At 42.0% G+C, this 22,292-nt stretch overlaps 1 protein-coding gene across 5 annotated transcripts in view; it reads right to left on the reverse strand.

The window, feature by feature from the left end:
- PDE1C (phosphodiesterase 1C) overlaps positions 1 to 22,292 on the reverse strand; it is a gene marked incomplete at both ends in the record, with an annotated part of 554,085 nt that overhangs the window by 266,201 nt on the left and 265,592 nt on the right. The window contains one exon of one of the 5 annotated variants that reach the window (XM_082846115.1): positions 8,704 to 8,806. The exons of the other annotated variants lie outside the window; for them this stretch is intronic. Coding sequence (XP_082702241.1) covers positions 8,704 to 8,804 — 101 coding nt within the window. Of the gene's footprint in view, positions 1 to 8,703; positions 8,807 to 22,292 lie in introns of those variants that run through there. 5 annotated transcript variants of the gene reach the window in all.

Consider the following 22,292-nt stretch of genomic DNA (forward strand, 5'->3'; position numbering starts at 1 on the left):
AAAGGCCATGAATGAGGCAGAGCTGATGTGGAGGGTGGGCACTATGGCAGAACTGTGGATGCCCCGAGAGACAGAGGCCCGGTGTGTGCACGTAGGACACCTTGGGAGCAGCAGCATGAGGTGGCGCCCACTGGACGAGCCTAGACAACAGGACAGCCTCCTGCAGGGTCTAGGGAGCCTCCACCCAGCCAAGCTGCACCAGACCTTTCTGCAGGGGGCTGGGCTCTAAGCTCCGAGTCTCACTGCCTGGCTCATGCCTGACAGTCCCCACAAGGTCCGTGATGAGGGCCTCATTCCATTTAGCTTCTTGGGTCATGGTCTCTTTCTGCATCTGGAATACTGGAAATGACCCTGCCTAGCCCTCAGGTTTCCATCTTTGCTCCAAACCCATGTTGTGGTGGACTTGACACCAAGCAGTCAGTACAAGTGTTCCAAGCAAAGCCATGTAGATTGACTACTAGCTGGTCTTTCCCAAATGTTGAACAAGTAAATGCCAATGAGCAAGTATATATAAACTCATCGTCTTCTGGCATCTTCCGTCAGACTATTTAGAGAGGTCACACTAAACTATGTTCTCTCTACTTGTAAACTTTATAGGAATATTAATTTAGCATCATTCAGACACAGACATGAATACACATATTCACATATACATATTTATACACATTATATATATTATTTACAATATGTATTGTATCATTATTTTATATATATATATATATATATATAATTTTTTCTTCTTACTTTGTTGGGCTGTACCTTATATCTCCAACACAGACCTTTCCTTAAATCTCTTGGCCTTCTTATCCAACTGCTCATGTCTCCTCAGGGACGTCTTATAGGCCTCTCATATTCAATATGTCCAAAACTGAGCTCATGATTTCTACTCCGCATTCATTCTGCTGCCACACACAACCAAACTTGCAAACTTGATCCCCCCTCAGTGATCCCGATCTAAGTAAATAGTACCTGTGGATTCAAGCTGAAAACCTGGGAGTTATTCTAAATTCCACAATTCTCCCTCACATGCCAAGTCCAAATCCTGTTGAGTCTATCTCCTAAAAATCTCTCAAATCCATCCCCACAGACCTACAGTGGTTTCCCATTGCTAAGGCTCCCTAGTCTAAAAGAAAAGGCAAGATCTGCCCCTTTCTCCAGCTGTGCCTTGAGCCTCCTGTCTCCACACTGCTTTTGCTGCCGCCACTTGGCCTTCTTTTGTCTTCTCGGAGGCGTCATGTCCCTTTGGCTCTTTGCACCTGCTATTTTCCCAGGCCTTGGATACCTCAGAACACTCTTCCTCAACTCTTAACTAACACCTACTTATTCTTCATATCTCAGCTTAAATCTCACTTCTTCAGAGAAGGCTTCCCTGATTCTTAGACCTGGTGTGGGCCCCCTCTTATATGTTTCCACAGCACCCTGTACTTCTTTGTGGCACTCATCACAGTAAATATCTATTTGGAGAATTAGATGTTTAACATTTGCCTCTACCTGTAGACTGAATGCTCCCTAAAGGAGGGGACATTTGTCTTGTTTCCCACTGTATCCCTGGTGCCTAGCATAGTGCCTGCCACGTGGTAAGTGCTAAAGAAATGTTTGCTGAGTGAATGAGTGATAGATGAGATTCCTGCATATAGATGAGTGTGTATTCATTCAAATTTATAAATAAAACTCATCACCTATAGTTATGAATGATGTCTTCTTGACTGAATTATTCTCTTAAGATTTTTCATAATTTCACAACCTAGGAACATCTAGATTTTTCTTATACTCGTTTATTTTATTTAATAAGAGCTGTCAAAAGGTCTTTAAATAAAGAGTACATTCCAATAAGCCTGAAGAATATAGCACTTTGCATGGATTCAGTATACGTTCTCCAGAAATAGAGTATTTTATTTGTTGTAGAATTCATTCGTATTACTCATGGGAAATTGTGATGGTCATTCTCAAAGCTGTTACAGACTACATTATGTGTCTCACATTTAATCATTACTTTTCTTGTCATCTCTCAAAAAGCTATGAGGTGGGTCATGTGAGCACTTTCCCTCCATATGGGGAAACTGGAACCAAGGAAAGTAGTTTTCTATGAACCAAAGAAAATTAAAGACGGAAAATGGAGCTAGAAATGAAGAAATCTCTTTGCTTAGGGCTGCTTACCGACAGAGGCTGTAAAACTTAGCCAAAATAATAAACGGCTGCAAAATACTGAGTTGTAATTAGCTAATAAATTAGCACAACCAAATTCTGATAAGCAAGTGATGATGTACTAATATATGACATTAGTATTCAAGTAAAGAAAATTTCATTCTAAATGTAAGAATCTACTTAACCCTTTTTGATATTCACCTCTTTCTCCCCTTCAATATACATTAAGAACATAATTCAGGGAGACTTAACTGGCCTTTATTAGGAAAAGAAAGACTCGAAAACAATCCCTCAAACACAAACGTCTTCCTTCTCTAAATCCTAGGGCATTGTGTCAATGTCATTTACCTAGCAATTAATTATTGCCCATACTTTTATTGTTGTTTTATAACTTTTCACTTCTATAAAGAATTATCTTGTCTCCCTAACTAGACTCTAAGTTTCCTGATAGCAGAGCTTTTCTCCTGATACTTTCATTTCTCTTCTGAAGCTCCTAATATCCGGTATATAATAAGAGCCCAATAAAATTATGCTGAACCATCTGACATTTGCAATTAAACGGGAGAGTGGAAGGCCCAATTAACACCCTAAAATATGTAATCTGGGGGAAATAAACATCAATCTTTAAAAATTATTCTTTTGGAATTGCTTTATTAGTGAGATTCAGGTGAAGCCCCTCTTCCCTGGGTCATCTGTTCACAAGGCTTTAACTCAGAACCATGACTCTCAGACCCGAGGCTCTTAGGCCAAAGGTCTCTCCATAGTTCCAGGCTGCTATCACCACCAGCTACTTGAACCTTCCAGAGGCTGCTCCAGTCCAGCACGTCTAAACCCAAATTTATCATTCTGCTGTATCCAAGCCTGCACTTCTCTCCGTGGTCTCTAACAAGGCAAATGGCACCAAACTCACTAATACATCCAAGACAAAACAAGCTTGGAAGACAACTTCTCCTTCTCTCTTTCTGTCTGCTCCATTCTAATGTCAACTGTGCCCCTTATTTTTTCCTCCTCAGTGGTACTACCATAACTGAAGAATCTTCTCCAACTGATCTCCAGGCCTCAAGTCTCATCTCCAATCTGTCCTCCATACTTCTTCCAGAATAGCCATCCTAAAATTCAAATCTCATTGTGTTACTCTCTAGATTAAAGTCTTTTAACAATTCCTTAGAACTTAAGGGATAAAGTGTAAACTCCTTAAAATTACATGCATTCAAAAAAAGATTCCCTGAAGGATAAATGGAGAGTGTCTGGAACACATTTGTATGTGTGTGTGTAACGTGGTCGAAGACCTGCCTCCTTAAACTATGAGCATGTATAGTTTTGAATAAAACAAAAAGTAAATTTTTTAAAATTCCATGGATCACTACCTGGCCCATGCCTTTTTTTCCAACTTTATCTCTCATTCCTCCTTGATGTGCCAATGTCTCCCATACCTCTGTACCTTTATACACTGTTACCTCCATTCACTAGCTTTATCTATCCCTCAATATTGCACTAGATGAGCTGCAAGAGGATACCTCACAACTACCTTTTAAGGAGAATATCTAAGACCTCTGGGGATGGGTTTGTCAGGGAAGGTAACCCTGTTACCTGTACAGCTGATGGACCAGGGACCAATGTAGGGGCCAACTGCTTCTGAGGTGACCTGGGAGATTTCTGTCCAATAGCTCCATGTTGAATGACAGCAGCTAGACCCAACCACACCCTCTCTTTTGGGATTACCGGTAAGAGGTGAGCATAGGGAAGGGCACTGAGACTCAAGCTATATTCCTAGTTAAGTAGACACAGCTTTTCCAGTTGTCCATAAAAACAGCTCAGAATTCTGAGCTGATGTACTCTGTGCTGACTGGATGACTCCTTGTTTTCCTCACATCTCTGCAGAAGGCTGACATGAATGAAAGAAATCTGTGCAAGTTTCTTCCTTGTGACTCTAAGGACTCTGCTCCGAGTAAGTCTGCAGCTCACTGCTCACACCTTCTCGGGCCCTCCCAGGCAGAGGTAGCTCCCCGTGTATCCTCTGTAACTACAGTCAACACTTCCGGGTGTTCATCTCTTTAGCTACAGCCTTATATCTTACAGCCTTATGGATTATCTACTTCTGCACAGAGTTTATCAAAGTGCCCGGCACATAACAGACACTCAGCAAATGTTAACTGACTAAACTTCTGTTGCCTGAACACTGATGGCCCTATTAAAAATTTCAGATGAGTAGAAAGAAAGTGCATAGTAGAAAGAAAGTACAGAGTGAGAAGTCTTTATTAAATAAGAAATACAAAACCAAAGATCCAGGCTTCTTGGCCTCTGGATTTTCCCCCCGCCTTTGATGTATACTTTGGAAAAGTCACTTAAGTTCTCTGTACTTGAGTGGGGGTATTAGTGAAGACTTTCAGAGACACCAGACTCGAAGTAGCCCATGCAGGAACACAGCCTGACGGATTCGCGTAGCTGGGACAGCAGACAGAATCAGAGAAACAACTGCAGGAACTGGGGCTTGTGGGAGCAGACCCAGGGACTTCCACTCCATCTTCTCCCCTCTGCTTCTCTGTAAGTTCTGGCCTGTCTCCTGTCACTGAAAGCTCTGCTCCACGCAGTAAGAAATGGAGCCAGCAGCAGCCACCAGGAAAACCCAGAAGAGAAAGCAGCGCTCTCCCCCAGCCAACAGAAAATCTCAGTGGAGGACTCTACTGCTTCTGCTTGGGTTCTGTGCCACACTTGAGACCAACCACTGTTGCCAGAATGGTGAAATTCTATGATTGGCCAATCCTGGATCTTGAGCCCATGGAGGGCTGGGGGGCAGGGGGGAGGTTCTCCTGCCATAATAAGGGGGATGGGAAAGCTTGGTGAATAGACAGAAACAATAATCCCAGTCTGTGACCCTAATAACCATACACCTGGGGATACTCCAGTAACCAAAACAGATCAAAAAAAAAAAAAAAAAAAAAAAACTATGTCCTCATGGAACTTATATTTTAGTTGGAGGAAACAGACAATAAACATAATAAACCACATCTCCGTTTATGTTCATAATACTATTTTAGATCATGTAAAAAAAGCATCTTCATAGAGTGTTATAAAAGCATAAAGCTTATTGTACTGATTATCTCATAGTTGGGCAAAACAGATACACAAAAGCTCAATTACAATTGTGACAATAAATGCCAAGAAATAAGTGGAACCTGTTCTCTTGCTCTCAATTAAAAAAAAAAAAAAGTATAGAAGCACCCTTTCGTCATCATATAACAGGAAAAACTCTTGGTCAGGACCCAGGGTACAAATTATGACTCAAAACCATACAGCCGTGAGGCTCCCCCTCAACATCAGAGGAAGCAAGTGCAGTCGTCATGTTTTCCCTGCTGGAAGATTCCCTAACAAAACAGGCATTGGGAGGGGCTCTTAACAATTCCACCCACTCCTACAGAGGATAGAGTAAGGACAACAGCACTTGGGGGACAACTGAGGAAATGGAAACACAAAAAAAGAGGCTCCTTCCTCAAGGAACTTCTATTTTAATTGGAGGAAACAGACAATAAGCATAATAAATAAATTAAATATATAGTATTAAGACAGTGAAATGTGCTAGAGAAAAAAGGAAAGCGTGGAAAGGGGGATGTGTGGGGCTTGTAATATAGAGAGGACCATCCCCTATATTCTCCACACTGTAGATTCTTGGCAACGACCCTCTTGCTGCTGGTAAAGACCACTCCAGGCAAGTGCAGAAAAGGGGAGGAAAAGAGAGAACCTGGGTAAACCTAAGAGTGGGATCCTGCCCTGGGTCGTGGCTTTGCCACATCTTGCCCAGTTTCCACCTCAGTTTAGATTCCTGTGCCCAACCTGGGTAATGATGTTAATTAAATCCACCTCCCATCTAGTTCATGGAATATTGTGTTCATAGTACCACGTGGCCTGTAAGCTGACCCAGATACACATTTACCTTCATTTTGAATACTGGAAAGTTCATCTTTGGGTCTTTATGCTTCCTTCATCACCTATTCATTGAGCATCTACTATGTGCCAAACCCTGTTCTAGGCACTGGAGGTACAGCAGTGAGCAAGACACACAAAGTGTCTGTCCTAAGGAACTGACATTCTACTGGAGGAGATGAAAAATTCAAGGATAGATTAAGTAGGCAAGATACTGACAATACCACTAAATAGTCCAAGCATGAGATGACCAAGTCCTGAAACTTAGATGGCTCTCAAACAAGGTGAACCAAATTCCTGACTATCTGTGGTCACCTGTAAAGCCCCTTCTATACAGGTGTCATGGTAATAAATTGGTATGAAAATTCAATTTTGGCTATTGAGTTTTTCTAAAATGTTGAAAGAACAGCTTCCTTTCTCTTACTGTTAATCCACTGTGGGAGCAAAGAGACACACACCCTTCCATCTCCTAAGGTTTCTATTTTGTTAACTGCAAAAGTGTTACTCCAAGTTGTATAAAAAAGCATGCGCTTTGGTTTCCGGAATCTTTAGCTACTTATTATAGCACTACTGTTTTGTTAAAAAAAAAAAAAAAAAAAGTGGTAGTAAGAACCATAACAGTAGTAAAAAAAAAAAAAATGTCATAACAATAGTAACATGTCCTTTTTCAAATCAGAAAGTGAAGCTACAGATCTCCTGGGACTGCTGTTGGGCAGGGTGTTTCAGTAGGAAGGGTAAAAAGAGAAGGATTCAAAAACACACATTTGGAAAAGAATCAACCCATACCTTTTATGTTCAAAGGTTCAGGGTGCTAGGTAAACACAAAAGACTTGAAAACAAAAATGCAGACAACAATTTGGGGAGAGAAGCCTAACAGATGAAACAGATGAAGCTACAAGACAGTGTGTTGTAAGCTCTGAATGCTTTTTCACACAAGTTTCCCACCTCAACCTGGCTGATTTGCCCAAACACTCTTCCCCAGCCTGAGTTGCTCTGTGGAGTTGGTTGGAATTGTAAAGCAGCCTGAGAGAAGCTGTTCCTGAGTGTGTGCACATGAGTCCCTCCAGCCGGGATGTCAAGGAGACCAGCTTGACAACACTTTGACATTGTATATTTTGGACCCAGATTTTGTGGACGCAACATACTTTCTGTGTGCACCACAATATGATCACATGGAGTGTTCATCACATATAACATGAGCTTATTGTAAACACCTCTCTGAAAGAGGTGCTGCATTGCGTGCATCTCAACTGTTGGAAGAACCTGCCAGCCAGAAAGACAAGATTTCCAAATAAGTTTACAGCCTCTGCTTGCACCAGCCAGACAACCCCAAAATCATGTTACTTGGCAGGGTTTCCCATTTAGATCAATGGCAATGAAACTCACTTTGATTATTGATGGAAGGGCTTTTATAAATTGCACTTTAAATGGGGATACCTTGAAGAAACACCTACCTTATTGCTTCCCTTTAGAAACTGTGAATATCCTGGTTGGAATGTGGTCTCCCCCAAGATAAAGATAACTTAGATCAGTGCCCTTCTGACTTGTTTTGGGTGTGTGTGTGTGTGTGTGTGTGTGTGTGTGTGTGTGTGCTTTCAAAAACAATAACTGCAGCAAAACAAACTGCCAAGGAGCTGGTTTTCCCATCACTGCCCTTGGTAGGAACAGAAGGTCTGGAGAATATATTTGGAGATAACCTTTTTTTTTTTTTTTTTTTATCTGCACTAGATATTTGATGCCAAATATCTGGGAAATGAGTATCTGGTGGTTATGGAAGGTATCTTTGGGACCTGCCTGGTCAACTGAGGAGCAAGCTGTAACCATACAGCTGTCACTACAGCTTCCTGACTGGGATAACCAGCAGTTCATTGTTTATGAAATCTTTTCACAGAAAATAACACATATTTTCAGGTCACCTCTCCTCAGTACCCAAAAACAGACAGCACCCAATGAAGTGGATGAAATTCAGAGATCTCTGTTCACCAGTCCAACTAGAATTCTGGTCACTGTATTGAAAGCAAACGCCCTATTTCACTGTTCAAATATTACTAGGAAACTCCAATATTGGTTCTGAACCCTACTTTCTCCAAAAATAGTCCTTCCTTTCAGTAACTCTTTTCCTGCTAGAAAGAATCCTAAGAAAATATCAGAAGTTGAAGTAGGCTAGGGAGAGGGAGAGGAAAATCTAACAGGCAGAATGCATGCTGAATTTGAACTGTTGGTAAGTTCTTGGACCACCTGCCAAGGTGTCTGCAAGCATTCTGCAGAGAATAACTCTTCCTTTGATTAAAAGTCTGTGACCTGAGTCCCCAAACTTTTCTCCCCTGACAAACAAACAAACAGAAATATCTCCATGAATACTGAGCTACTATAACTGAAATCTAAGGACATCTCCTCTTCCCCAAAGAAAGCATGACTTGGAAACAGCAAGGCATTCCGAAGCACCCAGAAAGACAAGTCTCGCTATTGAAAGGAAGGTAGCAGTGACTGTAATTAACAGAGAAGCGGTTGTGGAACTTCTAGCGTTGTATTTTTAAGGGTCATGCAGGAATTGGGGTGAGCAGTCGTGACTGTGGCTGTGTAGTAAAATACTGATGAGAGGGAAATAGGGCGAAAGAAGTAAACAGATCTACTTACAGCCCTCGGAGCCGAAGCCAGATTTTCTCGATCTGTTCTGGTTGCAGGTATTTCAGAGAGTTGCTCTCAAATTCTTCAATCTCCTTGGTTGGCGACTCCATAGCTGCAGGTTATCACTGGGAGTGAGGCTGAGAGACTTTGGGCTCTCCTCTCCCGCCTCTTTGCCCAGCCCTGCCCTCGAGCCCCAGTCAGGTGGCGAGCGCGTCTGCCTGTCACTTTCTGCGTGCGCTCCCCCTTCTGCGACCCCCAAATCATGGCTTAAGGCGGGCCCGGAGGGCCGGCGACCCCGGACCCAGGTGCTCCCCGGAGGCAGCTGCGGGAACCAGCCATGCTCCTGGGCTAATGCCAAGGGTAGGAATTGTGCTCCTGATTTAGGAGGAAACACCTCAGACCTGTTCGGATTCTTTTTTTTTTTTTTCCTCAAACAAAGCCAAGGAAGCGAACAGTTTGGCAGCTGAAGGACTGCAAGGGGGGGGAAAGGGAGGACCGAGGAGGGAGGAGAGGCGGCGAGGAGGGAGAAAGTGAGAAGGGGAGACCGAGGAGGGGGGTGAGCCTAGGGGGAGCCGACGCGGGGCTGGGCGGTCCGGGGCTGGGCGGTCCGACCCGGAGGCCGTGCACCCAGGCTCCACCCGCGCCCCCTGCCCTGGGGCGCCCCGCGGCTCCCCCTCCCGGTCGCTCTCTCCCCAGCCACGCTGCCGTCCCGCCCCCTCTCTGTTTTCTGTCACTTACCAGCAGCTCTGCTGACAAGCGAGAAAACTGACAACTGAGAACAGTCGTCTGCGAGCGCGCCGGGACCGGCGTCTGGTCTGGCACCCGCGGGCGCGGAGAGAGGGGCGCGCCGGGCACCGCCGGCGGCAGGGCACACGCTTGCCGGGCTCCAGCCCCGCACCCGGAGACCCGCGCGCGCCAGGGCGGCCCGCCGTAGCGCAGGGCCCCCAGCCCCGGCGCGCCGATGGCTCCCGAAGCCCGCACAAAATGAATAGCACGGCACCGCTCGCGGAAATCCCAGGGAACCGAGGTCCGTGTCCTCCCAGGGGGCCGGTGGGGCAAACAGCCACGGCGAGGTTCCGCGGAGTTTGTGCTTGGAGCTTTCATTCACAGCGCTCACTTCCACGCCCGCCAGAGAGGCGGTTCCATTTTGAAATATTACAGCAATTGACAGGGACTAAAGTAACGACACATCACACTTAGAAAGTCCCGATATGTTCTTGCTAATGGGAGTCACCTCTCTCTCCCTCCCTCCCTCCCTCTCTCTCTCTCTCTCTCTCTCTCTGTCTTCTCTCTCTCTCTCTGTCTCTCTCCCCCCAAAATGGTGTGAAAAAAGGAAAATATAAACAAAAGTAAGGAAGTTGGAGTTTCCACTGATTCAGGACAGACTCCTCAAAGGGTCCCTGGGCAGATGTTGACACTGGAGAGGAGTTTCAGCTCCACGAAGCTACAACTCAGTACCTGCGTCCCCCTAGGTCATTCACAATGTCAATAAAGTGTAATGCTCAGGCAGAGTGGGACCAGGTAATGCAGTTAAGAGGGGAGGAGAGAGGTGGGATTAAAAGAAAGACCAAAGACAGAAAAAGAAAAGAAAGAAAAGATCCTGGCTCAAGCTGACTGAGGCCCAGACATCACAGGAACTGGTGGTCAAGCTCCCTTCCAGATGCAGCCAACCACCACTTCCCACTTCCCAGCGGCCATTTCAAACCTGGGACTCAGGGCTCCTGAGATTCAGGACGCAGCTTGCCCTATAATGGTATTGTCCCTCATTGGCAGTTAATGATTCAGTCACACTCCCAGCATTCTTATTCTATCCATCAGATACTTGCCTGCTTCTCAAAATTCAGATAAACTTAAAGGTGAGAACTAGTTTTTCTCCATTGCTCAAGTAAAGTTCCATTCAAGTGGCCTTGATAAAGAAAGTTTTAAAGCAGTGTTTAAATCCTAAATGCTCATCCATTTGGAAGTGGGCATTTACTTTCCAGAAATTAGAGATGAGAGTGATGAGGATGGCATGGCTAGCCCCATCCATTGCAGTGGAGAAGGTACCTGCCTCAAGGTGAGATGACAGACCTTTTTGATTGAAAAGAACTTACACACTCACCTACCACACAAGCTGAAGTCATCTCATTAAAGTCAGTCCTTAAGGATTTTCTGGAAGCACATACAGTTCCAGTGAGTTAAAGCATTACTCTCAAGCAAAGACAGCATTAAGCAGTCAACATCTTACGATAAAGTTTGTTTACCTGAGGAAACCAATTTACCAACCCAATGTCACCCAATGCGAAACTGTGACTTCATGGAATTGGACTTTAAGAGATTATTTTATGTTATTTTATTTTTTAACATCTTTATTGGAGTATAATTGCTTTACAATGGTGTGTTAGTTTCTGCTTTATAACAAAGTGAATCAGCTATACATATACATATATCCCCATATCTCCTCCCTCTTGCGTCTCCCTCCCACCCTCCCTATCCCACCCCTCTAGTGGTCACAAAGCACCAAGTTGATCTCCCTGTGCTATGTGGCTGCTTCCCACTAGCTATCTATTTTACATCTGGTAGTATTTATATGTCCATGCCACTCTCTCACTTCATCCCAGCTTACCCTTCCCCCTCCCTGTGTCCTCAAGTCCATTCTCTACGTCTGCGTCTTTATTCCTGTCCTGCCCCTACGTTCTTCAGAACCTTTTTTTTTTTTTGATTCCATACATATGTGTTAGCATATGGTATTTGTTTTTCTCTTTCTGACTTACTTCACTCTGTATGACAGACTCTAGGTCCATCCACCTCACTACAAATAACTCAATTTCTTTTTCTTTTTATGGCTGAGTAATATTCCATTGTATATATGTGCCACATCTTCTTTATCCATTCATCTGTCGATGGACACTTAAGTTGCTTCCATGTCCTGGCAATTGTAAACAGAGCTGCAGTGAACATTGTGGTACATCATTCTTTTTGAATTATGGTTTTCTCAGGGTATATGCCCAGTAGTAGGATTGCTGGGTCATATGGTAGTTCTAGTTTTAGTTTTTTAAGGAACCTCCATACTGTTCTCCATAGTGGCTGTATCAATTTACATTCCCACCAACAGTGCAGGAGGGTTCCCTTTTCTCCACACCCTCTCCAGCATTTATTATTTGTAGATACTTTGATGATAGCCAATCATTTCTCTAATAATTAGTGATGTTGAGCACCTTTTCATGTGCCTATTGGCCATCTATATGTTTTCTTTGGAGAAATGCCTATTTAGGGTCTTCTGCCCATTTTTTGATTGGGTTGTTTGTTTTCTTGATATTGAGCTACATGAGCTGCTTGTATATTTTGGAGAGTAATCCTTTGTCCATTGATTTGTTTGCAAATATTTTCTCCCATTCTGAAGGTTGTCTTTTCCTCTTGTTTATGGTTTCCTTTGCTGTGCAAAAGCTTTGAAGTTTCATTAGGTCCCATTTGCTTATTTTTGTTTTTATTTCCATTTCTCTAGGAGGTGGGTCAAAAAGGATCTTGCTGTGATTTATGTCATAGAGTGTCCTGCCTATGTTTTCCTCTAAGAGTTTGATAGTTTCTGGCCTTACATTTAGGTCTTTAATCCATTTTGAGCTTATTTTTGTGTGTGGTGTTAGGGAGTGTTCTAATTTCATTCTTTTACATGCCGCTGTCCAGTTTTCCCAGCACCACTTATTGAAGAGGCTGTCTTTTCTTCATTGGATATTCTTGCCTCCTTTATCAAAAATAAGCTGACCATATGACATAATAACATGGTGTATCTAAAAGTAGTAATATTTTGTTGGTGGAGAGAAGGCAAACTCTTCCTAATGTAGTTTAGAAAGAACCCTGAATGAGAAGCAAGGAATCCCGTGGTGTTTTGTGGTACTTTGGCCTCAGTGTTCTCATCTGTGAAGTGGGAGCACTGGTCACTCAGAGATGGGATATGGAGAAGGCAGAGGTGGACTCTGACCCTGAGAACTAAGTACTCCACTTCCTCATTCAACCAGAGCATCTCTTTCTTTACTTTTAAAATCTGAGGTAGGCATTAGAATCCCTTATAAGATGTTAATTTGAAGTAAAATATTCTGTTGCTTAAGAAATTCGAAGATGTCTAAATTAGATTATCTTTAAGGTTCCTCCAGCTCCAAAAACTACTATGGCTCTAAAATAAAGAAAAGTTATATCCTTATTAACTTTCTCATACATGTTTACTTTTTAAGTTTTCTAAAATGAAACAAAATCATGTTTTACAAACATTTTTAAAGACTATTTTTGGTTCTCTTTCTCTGATTAGCTTACTTAAAGTGAAAGGCTATTCTTTTCCTTTTTCTTTCAAAATTTGCTTTTCTCTGACTTGATCAAAATCCCACTAATGGGCTTCCCTGGTGGTGCAGTGGTTGAGAGTCTGCCTGCCGATGCAGGGGACACGGGTTTGTGCCCCGGTCCGGGAAGATCCCACATGCCAAACTCCATTTGGGGATCATACTTCTGTCTTGTATCCCCAAAACAAGTCGTTAAAATAATCTCTTGGATTGGAAGAATCAACATTGTGAAAATGACTATACTACCCAAAGCAATCTACAGAGTCAATGCAATCCCTATCAAACTACCAAAGCAATCTACAGAGTCAATGCAATCCCTATCAAACTACCAATGGCATTTTTCACAGAACAAAAAATTTCACAATTTGTATGGAAACACAAAAGACCCTGAATAGCCAAAATCTTGAGAAAGAAGAACAGAGCTAGAGGAATCATGCTCCCTGACTTCACACAGTACTACAAAGCCACAGTAATCAAAACAGTATGGTACTGGCACAAAAATAGACACAGAAATCAATGGAACAGGATAAAGAGCCCAGAAATAAACCCACGAACTAACGGTCAATTAATCTAAACAAAGGAGGCAAGAATATACAATGGAGAAAAGACAGTCTCATCAATAAGTGGTGCTGGGGAAACTCGACAGCTACATGTTAAAAAATGAAATTAGAACATTCTCTAACACTGTATACAAAAATAAACTCAAAATGGATTAAAGACCTAAATTTAAGATTGGATACTATAAAACTCTAGAGGAAAGCACAGGCAGAACACTCATTGACATAAATCATAGAAATATTTTTTGGATCCGTCTCCTAAAATAAAGGGAAAAAAAGCAAAATAAACAAACAGGACCTAATCAAACTTAAAAGCTTTTGCACAGCAAAGGAAACCATTGACAAAATGAAAAGACAACCTACTGAATGGGAGAAAATATTTGCAAATGATATGACCAATAAGAGATTAATATCCAACATATATAAACAGTTCATATAACTCAACATCAAAAAAACAAACAACCCAATTAAAAAATGGGCAGAAAAACTGAATTGACATTTTTTCAAAGAGGAAATGCAGATGGCCAACAGGCACATGAAAAGATGCTCAACATCACTAGTCATGAAGGAAATTCAAATCAAAATCACAATGAGATATCACCTCACACCTGTCAGAATGGCTATCATCAAAAAGAACACAAATAACAAATGTTGGCGAGGATGTGGAGAAAAGGGAATCTTTGTACACTGTTTGTGGGTATGTAAATTGGTGCAGCCACTGTGGAAAACATTATGGAAATTTCTCGAAAAACTAAAAATAGAACTACCATATGACCCAGCAATTCTACTCCTCGCTATGTATCAGAAAAAAAATAAAAACACTAATTCGAAAAGATATGTGCATGGGGACTTCCCTGGTGGTCCAGTGGTTAGGACTGGGCACTTCCACTGCAGGAAGTATGGGTTTGATCCCTGGTTAGGGAACTCAGACCCCACAAACTGCACAGCACGGCCAAAAAAAAGAAAGAGAAGATATGGGCACCCAATGTTCATAACAGCATTATTTACAATTACCAAGGTATGAAGCAACCTAAGTGTCCATCAACAGATGAATGTCTAAAGAAGATGTGTATATTCCATATACACAATGGAATACTACTCAGCCATAAAAAAGAATGAAATTTTGCCATTTGCAGCAATATGGATGGACTTGGAGGGCACTCTGCTAAGTGAAATAAGTCACACGAGAAAGACAAATACTGTATGATCTCTCTTATATGTGGAACCTAAAAAAATACAAGAAACTAGTGAATAAAACAAAAAAGAAGCAGACTCACAGATATAGAGAAAAAACTAGTGGTTACTAGTGGGGAGAGGTGGGGAGAGGCAATATAGGGATGGGGGAGGGGGAATGCAAACTATTGAGTGTAAGATAGGCTACAGAGCTGCATTATACAACACAGGGAATATAGCCAATATTTTGTAATAACTGTGAAGTGGAGTATAACCTTTAAAATTGTATAAAAACTGAAAACAAAAATAAAACCTTTGGTTCAAGAAAAAAAATAAAGTAAAATAGTGCCCCAAATAGACAAAGAGTAACTTAGCCTAAGTACTATCAAACCTCTGCATAATCAGCATTAAGTATCAGAAGATCAGAAGGAAAGTGAACTCCCTGTACATGGCAGAGTTCAAGGAGAAGCTGCATGACTATCAGACAAGGGAGCAGAAATCAGGCTTCACAGGCATGAGAGTGACCCCTCAGTTCCCTTTCATCACCACAATGTCACAATTCAATAATAACTGCAATAAAAACAACCACTACCCTTACTGGCTATTGAGAACTACCATGTGCCAAGCACCATGCTAAAAGCACATCACAGGTTGGTTCATTTTCACCCTCAACAAAACACTTCAGAAGAATTCATTATGTCCATTTACAAGTAAAGACAGAAGAGGCACCCAAAAGTCAGATCAATTTTGCAAAGACGTACTGCTAAAATGGCAAAGCCAGGTTTTAAACCAAGACCATAGTGCAAAGTTCTTTTCCCTTTGTTATTATCTCTTCCCTACAGACACATAAAAAGACAAATTAAAAGGTATATAACAGAGAGGGTGGAGCTGCAGGAGCACATATGAGGGGTCCCGAAAACTGCGGGGGAATTACAGTAGCTATGTAGTGGAGATAATATCTGAACTGGATCTTGAAGGTGGAAGGTGGGTGGAGGCAGGTGATTCTAGAAAGATGGAACTGTATGGGAAGATACACAGAAGCCTGAGAAGGGGTGGAGTGGCCAGTGACCCACAAACAATTTTGTGGCTTGACTATAAGTGCATGACTAAGAAGAACAGGAGAAAAATGCTGGCAGTGTCAGCCAGACCTGTGTGGTCATGGAAGAAGTTTGGGCTCTCTTCTGCAGACAATAGGGAGCTATGGGTGGCTCTAGGCAGAGGGAAGCATGGTCACATGTGGAGGGTACCTGCTGCCTGAATATGCATCATATACTGAGGTCAGCTCAGGGAACCTGCCTCAGGACCATGCAACAACCATGGGGCAAATGATAACCAGGGCTCCATAAGAGGAATCCAACTACCAAATGCAAACAAGCTCCTCGGCTTACCAAGGAAGAGCTAGACAAAGAAAACAGACAAAATCAGAAAAAGCACAGCATTATCTCCCATGAACACCCATCTTCTAGCTACAAGATTATGATTGCTTGCTTTGACCTCCATGAAGCAAGCCAGTGTCCTTGATACATTTTTCATAATTTGGCAATGGCGTCATCTAGAGTCTTTTGACGGGAAAATTCTGGAGAAGCATTTAGGACATTGGAAGTAGCACCATCAAGCAGAGCAGCCCCTCCTTCCTGCCCACACCAAGTGTGAGCCAGCCCCCAGGACACACTGTCATCACAGGCTCTTCTCTCCCATGGGCGTTTCTTTCCAGCAAGGGGCATCTTTGGTGACAGTCACACTGCTTTTCCCTTTGATGTCTTCTCTTTTTGGTTTCATAGTTTGGGGCAGATTCTATACTAGGAACTACCTCCACCAGGAAAAAAAAAAAAGATGCAAAAAGAGACAGTGGACTAACAAAGCCCTGAGGACCTATTCTCAGCCCCATGTGAAATGGGGCTCAACTATCCAGAGTGTAGCCCAGCGAGGCAGGGAGAGGAGATGGGAGGAGAGACAGGATGGAGTCCCAGCTCAGGGGTGGTCTGATGTAACCTGCATGTGATCCAGTTTTTGCCCCCTACCCTGGAAGGATCCTTCAGTTACTCTGACAGGAGAAGTTCATGTAACCCTTCCAGTGGAGGTAAATACAGGAAAAGGAAAGGACTAGGAGTAGCACTGAATCGCCTGTGACCCAGAACAAGATGCTTCTCTTCTCTTCTCTGGCCATGGCTGGGTTCGGCTCAGTGACCTCTGGATCTTTTCCCAGCTCTCACATACCCTGATTCAAAACCTTCAGCCTGATCTGAGCTAACCAAGCTTTTCACTGACCCAAAAAAACTGTAGGAAAACCTGGAGTCTAGCCCCTGGCTAGATTTGACTATAACAAACATGGCCTAGGTTGGCCAATCAGAGCCATTCACCTCCTATCTCTGAACAAAGTGATTGGTCTGAAGGTGACATGTAACTAAAGCAGATCCAACACCAGTTCCTTATGGGAGATTCGATGTGGTCCCTGGGAAAGAGAGAGGAGGTCTATTTGTCTTTTCTCTGGGATAACAGAGAAAGGCAGACAGAAGAACTAAAAAGACAAAGAAAAAAATGTGAAAGGGTCTTTCGAGCCCCTTCATCCTGCTATTCCTGAAGCCAGAACTACCCATGGACTTTTAAGTTATATAAACAAAATAAATATCTCCTCCATCCCCTCCCATTTTTTTTTTCACTTAAACTAGCGTGAATCAGAATTCTGTCACTGACGACTAAGAGAATCCTAACTAATACAACTCCTCCCTTAGAGGACTACTGTAAGGAATTTTTTGAAAAAACATGTATGACCAGTGCCTTAAACCCTGAAGGCTCTCGTGAGACAGTAGTTCCTCCCCCATCTTACCCGTCCAACAGCACATGAAGGAAGGGAAGATGGAAAATGGTACAGGAACCTTGTCATGCAGAGCACCCAAGATAAATATAGAGACTTTATTATCCTGATAAAGAGATAAGTCAAAAATTGTGTTTCAGCATTGAAGGGATTACTTTTGAAGATGGCGGAGTAGAAGGATGTGCTCTCACTCCCTCTTGCGAAAACACCAGAATTACAACTAGCTTCTGGACAATCATCGACAGGAAGACACTGGAACTCACGATAAAAGATACCCCACATCCAAAGACAAAGGAGAAGCCACGATGAGACGGCAGGAGGGGCTCAATCACAATAAAATCAAATCCCATAACTGCTGAGTGGGTGACTCACAGACTGGCAAACACTTATACCACAGAAGTCCACCCACTGGAGTGGAGGTTCTAAGCCCCACGTCAGGCTTCCCAACCTGGGGGTCAGGCAACTGGAGGAGAAATTCCTAGAGAATCAGACTTTGAAGCCTAGTGGGAACTGATTGCAGGACTTCGACAGGACTTGGGGGGAACAGAGACTCCACTCTTGGAGGCACACACAAAGTAGTGTGCACATTGGGACCCAGTGGAAGGAGCAGTGACCCCGGGGGAGACTGAACCAGACCTACCTGCTAGTGTTGGAGGGTCTCCTACAGAGGCAGGGGGTGGCTCCGTTTCACCATGGGGACAAGGACACTGGCAGCAGAAGTTCTGAGAAGTACTCCTTGGCGTGAGCCCTCCCAGAGTCTGTCATTAGCTCCGCCAAAGAGCCCAGGAAGACTCCTGTGTTGGGTCGCCTCAGGTCAAACAACAAACAGGGAGAGAACCCAGCCCCAACCATCAACAGTCAAGTGGATTAAAGTTTTACTGAGCTCTGCCCACCAGAGCAACAGTCAGCTCTACCCACCACCAGTCTCTCCCATCAAGTCTCTTAGATAACCTCATCCACCAGAGGGCAGACAGCAGAAGCAAGAAGAACTACAATCCTGCAGCCTGTGGAACAAAAACCACATTCACAGAAAGACAGACAAGATGAAAAGGCAGAGGGCTATATACTAGATGAAGGAACAAGATAAAACCTCAGAAAAACAACTACATGAAGTGGAGACAGGCAACCTTCCAGAAAAAGAATTCAGAATAATGATAGTGAAGATGATCCAGGACCTCGGAAAAACAATGGAGGCAAAGATCGAGAAGATGCAAGAAATGTTTAACAAAGACCTAGAAGAATTAAAGAACAAACAAACAGAGATGAACAATATAATAACTGAAATGGAAACTACACTAGAAGGAATCAATAGCAGAATAACTGAGGCAGAAGAATGGATAAGTGACCTGGAAGACAGAATGGTGGAATTCACTGCTGCGGAAAAGAAGAAATAAAAAAGAATGAAAAGAAATGAAGACAGCCTAAGAGGCCTCTGGGACAACATTAAACGCAATAACATTCGCATTATAGGGGTCCCAGAAGGAGAAGAGAGAGAGAAAGAACCAGAGAAAATATTTGAAGAGATTATAGTCAAAAACTTCCCTAACATGGGAAAGGAAATAGCCACCCAAGTCCAGGAAGCGCAGCGAGTCCCATACAGGAGAAACACGCCGAGACACATAGTAATTAAATTGGCAAAAATTAAAGACAAAGAAAAATTATTGAAAGCAGCAAGGGAAAAATGACAAATAGCACACAAGGGAACTCCCACAAGGTTAACAGCTGATTTCTCAGCAGAAACTCTACAAGCCAGAAGGGAGTGGCATGATATACATAAAGTGATGAAAGGGAAGAACGTACAACCAAGATTACTCGATCCTTCAAGTATCTCATTCAGATTCGGTGGAGAATTCAAAAGCTTTACAGACAAGCAAAAGCTAAGAGAATTCAGCACCACCAAACCAGCTCTACAACAAACACTAAAGGAACTTCTCTAAGTGGGAAACACAAGAGAAGAAAAGGACCTACAAAAACAAACCCAAAACAATTAAGAAAATGGTCATAGGAACATACATATCGATAATTACCTTAAACGTGAACAGATTAAATGCTCCAACCAAAAGACACAGGCTTGCTGAATGGATACAAAAACAAGACCCATATATATGCTGTCTACAAGAGACCCACTTCAGACCTAGGGACACATACAGACTGAAAGTGAGGGGATGGAAAAAGATATTCCATGCAAATGGAAATCAAAAGAAAGCTGGAGTAGCTATACTCATATCAGATAAAATAGACTTTAAAATAAAGAATGTTACAAGAGACAAGGAAGGACACTACATAATGATCAAGGGATCAATCCAAGAAGAAGATATAACAATTATAAATATATATGCACCCAACATAGGAGCACCTCAATACATAAGGCAACTGCTAACAGCTATAAAAGAGGAAATCAACAGTAACACAATAATAGTGGGGGACTTTAACACCTCACTTACACCAATGGACAGATCATACAAAATGAAAATACATAAGGAAACAGAAGCTTTAAATGACACAATAGGCCAGATAGATTTAACTGATATTTATAGGACATTCCATCCAAAAGCAGCAGATTGCACTTTCTTCTCAAGTGCGGACGAAACATTCTCCAGAATAGATCACATCCTGGGTCACAAATCAAGCCTCGGTAAATTTATGAATATTGAAATCATATCAAGCATCTTTTCTGACCACAACACTATGAGATTAGAAATGAATTACAGGGAAAAAAACGGGAAGAACACAAACACATGGAGGCTAAACAATATGTTACTAAATAACCAGCAGATCACTGAAGAAATCAAAGAGGAAATCAAAAAATACCTAGAGACAAATGACAATGAAAACACGACGATCCAAAACCTATGGGATGCAGCAAAAGCAGTTCTAAGAGGGAAGTTTATAGCAATAAAAGCCTACCTCAAGAAACAAGAAAAATCTCAAATAAACAATCTAACCTTACACCTAAAGGAACTAGAGAAAGAAGAACAAACAAAACCCAAAGTTAGCAGAAGGAAAGAAATCAAAAAGATCAGAGCAGAAATAAATGAAATAGGAACAAAGAAAACAATAGCAAAGATCAATAAAACTAAAAGCTGGTTCTTTGAGAAGATAAACAAAATTGATAAACCATTAGCCAGACTCATCAGGAAAAAGAGGGACAGGACTCAAATCAATAAAATTAGAAATGAAAAAGGAGAAGTTATGAGACACCGCAGAAATACAAAGCATCCTAAGAGACTACTACAAGCAATTCTATGACAATAAAATGGACAACCTGGAAGAAATGGACAAATTCTTAGAAAGGTATAAGCTTCTAAGACTGAACCAGGAAGAAACAGAAAATATGAACAGACCAATCACAAGTAATGAAATTGAAACTGTGATTAAAAATCTTCCAACAAACAAAAGTCCAGGACCAGATGGCTTCACAGGTGAATTCTATCAAACATTTAGAGAAGAGCTAACACCCATCCTTCTCAAATTGCACAGGAAGGAACACTCGCAAACTCATTCTATGAGGCCACCATCACCCTGATACCAAAACAAGACAAAGATACTACAAAAAAAGAAAATTACAGACCAATATCACTGATGAAAATAGATGCAAAAATCCTCAACAAAATACTAGCAAACAGAATCCAACAACACATTAAAAGGATCATACACCACGATCAAGTGGAATTTATCCCAGGGATGCAAGGATTCTTCAATATATGCAAATCAATCAATTGATAAACCATATTAACAAATTGAAGAAGAAAAACCATATGATCATCTCAATAGATGCAGAAAAAGCTTTTGACAAAATTCAACAACGATTTATGATAAAAACTCTCCAGAAAGTGGGCATAGAGGGAACCTACCTCAACATAATAAAGGCCATATACGACAAACCCATGGCAAACCTCATTCTCAATGGTGAAAAACTGAAAGCATTTCCTCTAAGATCAGGAACGAGACAAGGATATCCACTCTCACCACTATTATTCAACATAGTTTTGGAAGTCCTAGCCACGGCAAACAGAGAAGAAAAAGAAATAAAAGGAATACAAATTGGAAAAGAAGAAGTAAAACTGTCACGGCAGATGACATGATACTATACATAGAGAATCCTAAAAATGCCACCAGAAAACTACTAGAGCTAATCAATGAATTTGGTAAAGTTGCAGGATACAAAATTAATGCACAGAAATCTCTTCCATTACTATACACTAATGATGAAAAATCTGAAAGAGAAATTATGGAAACACTCTCATTTACCATTGCAACAAAAAGAATAAAATACCTAGGAATAAACCTACCTAGGGAGACAAAAGACCTGTATGCAGAAAACTATAAGACACTGATGAAAGAAATTAAAGATGATACAAACAGATGGAGAGAGATACCATGTTCTTGGATGGGAAGAATCAGCATTGTGAAAATGACTCTACTACCCAAAGCAATCTACAGATTCAATGCAATCCCTATCAAATTACCAATGGCATTTTTTACGGAACTAGAACAAGTCATCTTAAAATTTGTATGGAAACACAAAAGACCCCAAATAGCCAAAGCAGTCTTGAGGGACAAAAATGGAGCTGGAAGAATCAGACTCCCTGACTTCAGACTATACTACAAAGCTACAGTTATCAAGAAAATATGGTACTGGCACAAAAACAGAAACATAGATCAATGGAACAAGATAGAAAGCCCAAAGATAAACCCACGCACCTATGGTCCACTAATCTATGACAAAGGAGGCAAAGATAT

This window comes from Leucopleurus acutus, assembly GCF_964270905.1.
Source record: "Leucopleurus acutus genome assembly, chromosome: 9".
NCBI classification, from domain to species: Eukaryota; Metazoa; Chordata; class Mammalia; order Artiodactyla; family Delphinidae; genus Leucopleurus; species Leucopleurus acutus.